Genomic DNA, 10,604 nt, shown 5'->3' with positions numbered 1-10,604 from the left:
CAGCCACTAACACAGTTTTAGAGTAAGTCATGTTTTGTATCAAACGTCTTGGAGTATTAGGTAAGGATTTATAGGTTTATCTCCTAACAATAGAGGCATTTCTTTGGATAATTTGCTTGCAAAGTTACAATATTTTTTTTAAACTTGTAAGTTGCCTGATGCTCAACAACTGTGGTCTCAAATTATTTTTAGGGGTATGTTAGTTGAATTTTTACAACATATAACTTTTAACCCTAAAATTAGTTATTATGATCCAATCCTATAAACATTTCACCTGACTGCTTTCTGGCTTTAATCATTTTAGTTGTCTGTTTTATAAATATTGGGAAACACCCAGCAGGCAGGGAGGAGGAATCAAGCAGTGAGTTAGCCTTGAATCATTGACCTCACCTAATCTCCATGAAACTGATTCTATCAGCTCCCAAGGGAAGACAAGCAGTCCAGGGAGATGCCTACATTATAGACAGAGTACAATAAAGTAGTTAGCTTGAACTCTCATGTCTGGATCCATTCTTTTTCACCTGACAGTGATCCATGTGATTCTAGACTAGAACTGTATTGGCTAACTCACCACGAGACAACTTGCCACAGACAAGTCACCGTGGGACGACTTGTCATGGGACAACTCAATGCGAGATAATTGTATGCTAGATATTAATATATCTTAATATTAGTAAGATGACCATCCGCCTCTTCCTTCTTTCTTAGTTTTATTAAAATCAGTGGGATTGTATTGTTATATTAATTTATTATTATTATATTATGTTAATAATATTATTAATATTACTGGTAATATTAAGAGAGGAATGGGTCTAGAGTACAGTTATCTTGCATTGAGTTGTCCCTTAGTGAGTTGGTAGTGGTAAGTTGGTCATGGTAAGTTGTCCTAGACCAGTGGTTCTCAACCTTCCCAATGCTGCAACCCTTTAATGGGGGTCCCAACCCACAGGTTGAGAGCCGCTGTCCTAGATCTTTAGAACTGAATTTAAGATATTTTTCTATTATATCAAGTAGACTCAATATCACGGGATATTGAGCTTTAAATCAATTGTACAACTTACTGGTATTTGTTCAGAGACCATGCAGAGTTCTTTACAGAGATTGAAGCCTTAAAAGCCCATCTTTTTAGAGTTTATGGAGATTCCAAAAGTAATGTTCCAAATTTGATTAAAAATGGAGACATACTTTAAATGTTTCTGTCATTTGCTGAGATTCTTAATAAAAGGTTTTCTCCATCACACACTTGCATTTTGACAGAAAAATATGAGCCCATAAAGTTTTAGCCAGTGTTAAGTATAGGCTCATTAAATGTGAGCGATTTTATAGTGAAAAATCCTTTTTGTACATAGAAACTATTGCATCAGTTGCATAGTAAACGTCTGTAAAAGTATTCGGATATATAATTTGTTTAGTTTCAAAACTTATGAGCAACACACGATATAAATTTTGCACATAAAAAAGGAAAAAATGAATTTTTGCCCAATACCTGTTGTCGAGTATCAGTGATTTTTTTTTTGTGGTTCTTTGTATCCATATGTTATTTACTGAGATAAGTTTGTAAAATGTAACAAACAATGTACTAGAAAGAGTTTGATCACCACTAGAAAGGAATATAGAGAGTGGAAAGCAAAAATTTGGCTTCCTATTACTACTTAAATGGCATCATATTGTTCAGTATGTGATATGATTGTTAGAATTTTTGCAACCTTTTCTAATGATATTTCAAGTATTTGGAAGACAGTTTTTCCTTCTGTGGGAAAAATGTTTTATTGGAAATGGATTTGTTATGAATTAACAGCAAGCTGTTAAGTCCATTTTACAAGACTGTATGGCACAGACCCCTGGATTACAGCATACTTGCAGAATGTGAAAATGGCATAAAGCAATTTCAGATGGGTTCTGTACACACACAAATACGAAGCTTCCATTTATATCTTTCTTTCTCCCCCTCTTTCCCTTATTCCCTCCCATGCTTATTAATTCTGAAATGAACAACATATTTCAACTTTGGGAAAAATATTTTCCCAATGTAAGGCAAACAAATTGAGCATTGATTATTTTGTATTTAATAATACAATTCTTGAAACATTCAGGTCCAATTGCATAAGATGACAATTGTATATATTTCAGCGATGGAGACCATGATCTGAAAAGGGATACTAGCATGGCAGTACTCAAGTCATGCCTTTTAGTGCAGTCTTTATTCTGTCTGAGAAACTTTTATTTTTCCCTTCTAATTGTGTTTGCGAGAAAGCTATGCAAGTCGGTGTATAAAAGCTTCTAAAAGCCATACTGTGATTCAGATTGTTCTTCCTAACTGGGTTCCTACAATGAAAAAGGCCAAGACAGATCTGTGCAGAGACTTCGAGGTCTCTCGGGTTTTTAGAACCTCAGCTTCAATTATCTCTACATGTTCTGTTATTCATTGATAACAATAAAAAAGACTGTGAAACCTAACACCAAATCATTATGTGCTCTTTTGACCACTGTGTTGACTGATGTCTATTTAATGCTGTTGTATTTTCATTGAGTATTTCCATTGAGTCACGGATTTCAAGATAAAATTATTCTTTGTACTGATCAGGGGCCTATTTATTTTATTAATTTGCTAGATTTGTGTGCTACCTTTTCTCAGGAGTTAGTAGCAACATATAGCATTCTCGTCCCCACACAACAAGCCTGTGAGGAAAAGACCAATGCTAATCTACAAGATCAGGGAGCTCACCTAAAGATTTAATTATACAGAGGATTAATCCCATTAAATGTTAGATGCCTAATTGACCCAAAGATCATACATCTAGCTTTCAGACACTTAAAAAAAACATAAATGGGTATCTCCCCACAATTGGAAGGATTGATTGGTCTACAAAGTTGTACATTAGAAAACATGGGATAAGAAGTTGGAACACTGAACAGAATTATCATTGAGCTGCTGTTTTGAGCCAAAAATTTTTTGGGTAGAGATTAGAGATTGTAACATTAATTCTTCCTTGTGATTGACTGGTTATTTTTGATATCTCACTGATAATGTTTTGTCCCACCATTGAGAGATAGAATTTCAGGGTATCACCTGGATTTTCTCGGTCTGACCTGAATACCTTTTCAAGAATGCACTGAAATTCACAGCCTTCACTCTCTTATAGTCAAGATTCATAATAATTGAAGGGTGAAAATTGGAATCATTACTAGGTTTTCCTTAAAAGAATAAATCCTTTGAAAAACGCTGGTCAAAAAGGCTGGGCAGAGTCACTGGCTGTTTGCTCTTATAAAGTTTGCCCTCTTTTTTAGAACTATTGGCTTGCTTGAAAGCAAGGAGGGCATCTCCCTTTTAATCATTTTTACCTCCAAAGTGTTTAAAGCAATTCTTGCCCAATTGATTTATTTAGAATGTTTGCATAAAATATGGGAAGAAGAGATTATTTGTTGTATTTTAAGAGAAGTGATAATTTAATAAAATCGTTTATATTTGTGATGAAGAATTCATGTCTTTATATTCTTTTTATTCTTTACTATATTCTTATTTTTTTCTTCCTTTCCAATTTCCTTTCTGTTGTTTTCTTTTCTACACTTTCTATTCTCTTTTTCATTTTTTTAGTTCGTATTTCATCTTTTTATTGTAACTTTTAATAACAATCCTTTTTTTAATAAAGAACAATGTTTGAGTTTGAGTTTATTAAATTTATATACCACCCCCTCTCCCCGCAGGGACTCGGGGCAGTGTACAAACAGTACATATATAAAAACAACAGGGCAGAGCACGAAACGCTAGACAAGCAACGTACACATACAGTCTGTATAATACCCAAACTAATTTATAGTTAAAAACAATCTAAAACCAAATTAAAACCCCAAAATTTACAATTTAAAAAGCCATCCAGGAAGGTCCTTAATAGGTTGTACTTGTGATTACAATTGGGCCAGGCCAGCTGATCGGAACAGGTGGGTCTTGAGTTTCTTACGGAAGGAGCGGAGATCAACAGTAGTTCTAATATCAGGGGGGAGGTCGTTCCAGAGGGTTGGGCCCATCACAGAGAAGACCCTACTCCTGGGCACCGCCTGCCCGCATTGCCTAGCGGAAGGTACCCGGAGGAGTCCCTCCCTGTGTGAGCGGATTGGTCGTAGGGATGTGGAGCTTTATTGCACTGCACTCAGTTTATTTGAGTTATATCCTTTTATATCTATAGGCAAGCAGTTTTCCCTAGGAATCCTTACATATGCCTGAAGGCCACCTTGTACAGGAATTTTCAGATTTCATAATAGGCGTGGTGCTGAAGTGCTCTGCTTTTATGTCTCTGAGGGCAGATTCACATAGCTAATGTTCAACTAATTTCTTTTCTTGGTAGTACTCAGTTGAAATCATTTACCTCCAGCAGTGACACCTGTGCAAATATTCTAAATAAAATTAAAACTGATTTGGCTAATTTAGGTAATATTTGGAATTTGAAAGAAAAACATGATACTTGAAATCAAGCATTTGGAATATACTATTTCAGATTAAAATGTAGGCATATATCTGAAATCATATTTAAACAATCCATCGTTTAGTACATGTATCTTCAGAAATTAATCTTGATGACAATCACTAAAGAATATAGATTGTTTGAAGAAAGGTGTGCCATCTAAAATTTTCAGTAAAGATAGCAATCAGCCTATCAGCGTTTTAATCATACTTTGTCAGAGCCGACATGCCCTACAGACAGAAACTATTTATTTAATTTACTAATCTAATAGTATTTATCTAATTTTGCAATTCCCATTGCAAGAGGAAAAGAAGTTAATGTCTGATTGGCTGGTGGGGGGAGCTACGTGTTATACATTTGCAACATTTAAATATAGGAATAAATTACTGTTTTACCCCTCTGGGAATTCTCATGATTAATTTGTTCGGCAGAATAGATTACTGAAAGGCAAAAAGGATATGAGAAGAAGAAAAAAGCCTCACTCTTACAGTCTCCTGTAGTAGAGGCTTGGGGATATCCTGTTAAATGGCATGGGCTTTGTGATGACGGAATCTAAATCATCATTCATCATCTTCTTAGTGTTATTCCCGTGGGTGGAGGGTCCATTTTTCGGATCGTCAAATGCCACCTCACATGATCAAATGCAGCATGTGGCTCATGTCTGCATTAGGAGGGAGATGGCTGTAGATCCATTGCGACAAAAAAACGACTGGCCGTCTTGTTGCCTGAGCCTGATGTTGGTTTGGTTGTGTTCAGCTCAGCACCACCTGATGGGTGTGCAGAATCCAGCAGAATCGCTAAGATAGGTAGACTTCACCACCTCTGGTAGAATCTAACTGAAGTAGTATGAATATAATTAATAGAAACAACGTAATCATAAATTTTGCTGCCTGCTTACAAATATTTTAATATTGTCACTTAATAATGTTGAAAATATATTTTAGCCTACCCAATAACATATTTGGACTTTGAGGGTCAGCACAGTAATGTAATTTTATTTATATAGCATTTCATTGTTTTCAGATAAATGTAGTTTTTGTATAACCCATCTTTATTATTTTTCATAAGTAACTCAGGGTGACGAATGTATCAAATATTTCTTCCTGCTCCTATTTTCCGCACAAGAACAGCCTTGTAAGATGGTTATGCTGAGAAAGAGTGACTGACCCAAAGTCACTAGCTGGCTTTCATGTTCCAAACGGGACTAGAAATCAGTCTCCTGATTTCTGGCCTGCTGTCTTAACCACTAGACTAAACTGTCTTTCCATTATTATCATTATAATGTATGCTACATTATATTTTATCTTTATAATTTATCTATATATCTATGCATAAAATATATTAGCATTATAATAATAATTATAGGGTCTTTTCTGAACCTTCTTTTCCATTCCTACAGCTGTGGTTATTTTAATAGTAAGTTGTTGCATGTTGAAGAATCAAAAGCCATGAATTAAAAATATACCTATAATTGTGTTTTCCACATTATATATCAATTCTGGTATTTAATAGAGGAGGAATTTGAATTTGAAACATTTGAAATTTGTTATATGTCTTCTAAATAGTCCAGATGACATAATTTTTTTAAAAAAACTTTCATTCTGGAATACATTTATTAAATCATATGCATCTTTTTCTAGTTTTTTAATTGGAGTGTTTGTACCTTAAGACTAAGGTGGTGCCAAAGTAGAGTTTGGATTATCAATAGAGAGTTTTTATTTTCTTAGTAATCCCAAGAAAAGACTTAATTCCCTTTCCTTGCATTTCATTCCTATCTGCTTTTGAGTATTTTGTTAATAAAAATATTTGATGGGGCATATGCCCTTATTTTTCCAGTTCCATTTATAAAAAGGGGGTGGGTGGGTTTTATATTCATATTTTTTTAATTTTGATGTGATTTCACTACAAAAAGTCAGTTTAATAAGCCAACAGAAATATAATAAATGTGTTCTGATTCTTCTTGATTAGGTTCTGATCATCAAAATTATTAAAAGAATACAAGAATTTCAGGGCCTTACAAACACTATCTTATCCTTTTAGTAAAATTTAAAGTTACTTTGTATCAAGATTATGAGCTGTGGAGCCCCAGTTTGGCACTCCAACTGGTCCTCATGACACATTGCCGTTGCTTCTAGCGATGAAATTCGTGTGAAAATTGAAATTAACCAGTGAGAATCTTCTCTGGAGGTGGTTTATGTAATTTTTTAAGCACTGCTTTTAGTTTCATATTGTTTTGAACAGTTCCTTAATTGCTGCTTGCAAGTTGCTGCAGTTCCTTGCACCTGTGTTGGCTCTGGGAGTCTGGGAAAATGGCATTCCCTTATCCCCCAAGGCAGGAATCCCAGCTACTGGCCCTGGGAACAGCTCTCAGTATACAAGACAACCTAGGTGAACCGGAAACCCTAAGGGGAAACCCCCAAATCATCTCTGTCTTTTGACTCTCCTTAAGCAACATATTTTACCAATATTAGTAACATTAAGATGCACTCATTACAGGTTTTCACAGAACATCTGTAATTATCATGTAATTAGCCTGAAGGCTCAGTCACACACTTCTCTGTATGAACTGAAGATCCACCCACTGTTTGTCCTTATGACACAACCTGAAGCTACAAAAATATTCCCAAGATAAAGCTTCGTGGTACAGACTTTCTGGCTTAACCTTTGCAGAAAAGAGCATGTGAGGGCCAGGATGCAAATTTAGATACATATTTTCTTCCTTACCTCACCTCATTTAGGCTTCAGTACAGGAACCCAATTCCTTAAGGGCCAAACTTCTCTCTATGGGAACAGTGAATTTGTATTTTCATGATAATAAGCCAACCCCTGGCAGCTCCCATCCTGATTTGGACTGTGGCACAGGGAGAAGAGCCTTTTGATTAGTCTGTGCTACTTCATCCAGCTACTTTTTGCCTGCAGGAGTAGTGGTGCTTGGTGCAGATTGCACCTTAAAAGTATTGTTCAGGTATTCACTCGAACAGATAATAATGAGAACTAAATACAGTTGAATTACTAGGGAGTAATTTTTAATAGACTTGGCTAGCCGATAGTATAATATTACAGGTTTTCACCTTTGTCTCTAGAGAGAAGAGTACTGCACACATTTTACTATAGGTGAAAAGTCAAAGAATTTGATTACTTGGTCTTGTCCCAATTCCCATTATCCCACATCAAGGAGTTTGGCAAAAGCCACAATCTTTTCTTAAAGCAGAACTAAATTTTAAACAATGAGGAAATTTATGTTAAGAATCAAAGAATCTTGACAAGAGTAAGTAATCTAGCTTAGACATGCCTTTGTTGCTCTTATGGAGATAGAAATACTGTCTCTCCATTCCTTACAGATGCTTCCAGTAGAAACCATATTTCATATCCAAGACAAGTTTCAGTTTTATAATGTAGGGACATAAGAATTCTGTTTTATCCTTCCAGCATTTTGATTCTATCTGTGAGCAACCTTTGGAAACATTCCAAACAATTATCAGAAAAATGTTCTTTTACTATTTATCCCAACTTTTTGGCATTTAAATGTCAAATATACTTTATACACTATAAATAGAGACATTTCAGGAAATAAGGGAGCTACTCATCTTTTTCCTTTCCATAATTCTCTTCAGGCTAATTCCCCCTTTCTATGTATTCTGTTTTTATCTTTCTTTAAATGTTACTATTTAAAAAAAAAATTATTGGTTTTTTTCAAGTATTTTGGGGAAAAGGGTACATAAATGTGGAGAAAAATTTTGACAGCTACATCATACGGAAGGTGGTACTTCCCCGGAGTCTTACATCTCTCTCTTATTTTATATATATCAAAATATCATTATTACATACATATTAGCAGTTTAACTTCAAATTCTTTAACATCTTCAACCATACTTTATATCACTTCTAACCATTACGTTGTATTAACAATTGCAATGTGTTTTAAAATCATTTCTGTGACCTAAGTCTCATTGCTGTCTCTTCTCCCCTGTCTGTTGGCTGAGCCATGGCTCCTCCCCCCTTCATGTCTTGTGCAGTGTCTCTTGTTTCATCTAGGAGGTTCTTGTGTTTTTCCATGAAGGCTTCTGCCTCCATTACTGTATTAATTCTCACTCTACCCCCTTCCAGAAAATCAACAAGCCTTCTGGAATTAGCCACCTAAACCAGATATTTTTTTTTCATATAATTTTTTAGTTAGAAAGAAGAATTTCTTCCTCTTATCTCTTATTCTTTTTGGTATCTGTTTCAGACTGGTTATTTCTTTGTCCTTATATCTTAAAGGTTCCCCCCTTTGAACTCCTAGAATCTCATCTCTTGTAGTCTTTCTAAAAAATTTAACATGAACTTCCCTTGGAACATTGTGTGTTCCAGCATATGCTGAATTGATTCTACATATCAAATCCATATCCCATCCTAGCTGTTGCTTATCTCTTTTAATATAATCCGCTAGCATTGTTATCATAATCTCCCTTAAGTCTTCACCCTCCATTTCAGGTATGTTTTGAAATCTAAGAAAAAGAGACATCCTTTCAAATTCCATTTTTCCCATATAATTCTCAATTCCAACATTTTTTTTTGTAAAGCCTTCATCTCTTCTCCCACACCCACAGCACCCTCCTCCAGAGCGTCTATTTTCTGGCTATTTTGTAAAGTCTGTTGTTTATTCTCTCTGAGTTCTTCCCTTAAGTCAGCCAGCTGTTTTTTTATTTCGTCCTGTCCCTTTAAGATTGACTGGAACATTTGTTGAAACATTTCTTGAGACTGCTGTTCCCCCTCGGGGGCCCTTGGTTGTAAAAAGGAAGATAGTTGTGTTTGTTGTGGAACAGGACTTGAAACAGAAGAAGATGGAGCCGATGCTGGTTTAGGAATGGGGCCCTTTTTCACAGGCATTGTGAAGTTCAGAGAAAGTTTATAAGTCTAGACAGAAAAGATGGCGTCTACAGGAGCACGCTGTCGGGCAAGGTCTACAGGCACGCAAAATCCAGCGTGGGATATCAGTCTTCAATACAGCTCCCCTCTAGTTGTAGTCAATTTTTCCCAATCCAAGGAAGATTGTATAAAGAGATTCCTCTAGGGTTCACCAGGGTTTTGTAGTTCCGACCCAGAAGATTTTTCAAAGACAACAGTTCATTTGTAACGGCAGCAAAAACGGGGGGAGAAACACCATTTTGGCTCAGCTCTCTCAGGAAATCGGAGAATAATCATTCAAAAAGTTTCCATTCATAGTTTATTTGGTCAGTTCACTTTCTTTCTTTCGCAATTGTTCAGGAAAGTCATTACCCCATTGCTTGAAAGAAGTGAATATCAAAGAGTTTTTTCCCAGTTCTCTCTCTCTCCTCCGAAAGAGAGATCGTTTAAAGCCGTTTTTCCGAGAGGAGGGGGAGAAAAAAAAACCCTCTCCAATCTCAACACTTTGCCAATATCAAAGAGTCTTAAGAAAGCTGCTAATCCTTGTTTACTCAGTTGTTCAAAGAAGTAAGAAAAACACCCCGGGGGAATTCCCAGCTCACCACATTTCTGCTGTTGCCTTCACATGGAGCGTTTTCTTCCGATCTCCTCAGGACGAAGGTGCGCATGCAAACGCACCCCCCAAAAGCCTCCCGATGCCTAGGGCAAAGCTGGCAGCCCCCCTGCGGCTGCCGCCGCTCCAGGGGGCTCCAGCAAGCCGCCCCCTCGGCAGGACGCCCCTACAAGGCACCCTCTGCCCCCCCGTGAGTCAGGGGGGCCCACCAGGACGGCGAGCGGTGGACAACATGTCCGTCGTCCACAGAAACCGGAAGTGGAATCCTTTAAATGTTACTATTAATTTCTTGGATTTCTAAAACAACTTACAGTCCAAGAAGTAATTTTGTTGTTTTTTTTCCAACACATTGTTAGTATCATCATTGCATTTAATGACTAGTTATTTGCTTAGGTCACATAGTATATATAGTCCTATCTCACACACTGTGAAATCCTGAACTAACTCTGTTCAACTTTATAGTCTTAGCATTTTCCTAGGACAACTTAGAGATGATCTCAGCTATCTGGTCAAGGAGAATAGGATGAAAATTTGGGTAGAACACCAACCATATCTGTAAGTATCTTTCAGAGATAGCCTTTGTAGCCTGGGTCTATGTGGGATGTGGTGGCTCAGTGGCTAAGACATGGAGCTTGTCAATCAGA

The 10,604-nt window shown here is 36.5% G+C and overlaps 1 protein-coding gene across 1 annotated transcript in view; it reads left to right on the top strand.

Annotated features, from left to right (window-relative positions):
• Positions 1-10,604, top strand: part of B3GNTL1 (UDP-GlcNAc:betaGal beta-1,3-N-acetylglucosaminyltransferase like 1) — a 175,406-nt gene that overhangs the window by 124,103 nt on the left and 40,699 nt on the right. Inside the window, exon 10 of the mRNA XM_081963584.1 lies at positions 4-22. Coding sequence (XP_081819710.1) covers positions 4-22 — 19 coding nt within the window. The remainder of the gene's footprint in view (positions 1-3; positions 23-10,604) is intronic.

This window comes from Natrix helvetica (genome assembly GCF_964273705.1).
Source record: "Natrix helvetica genome assembly, chromosome: 1".
NCBI lineage: Eukaryota > Metazoa > Chordata > Lepidosauria > Squamata > Natricidae > Natrix > Natrix helvetica.
The sequence above is the reverse complement of the archived record's forward strand: the minus strand, read 5'-3'. Positions and strand labels throughout refer to the sequence as shown.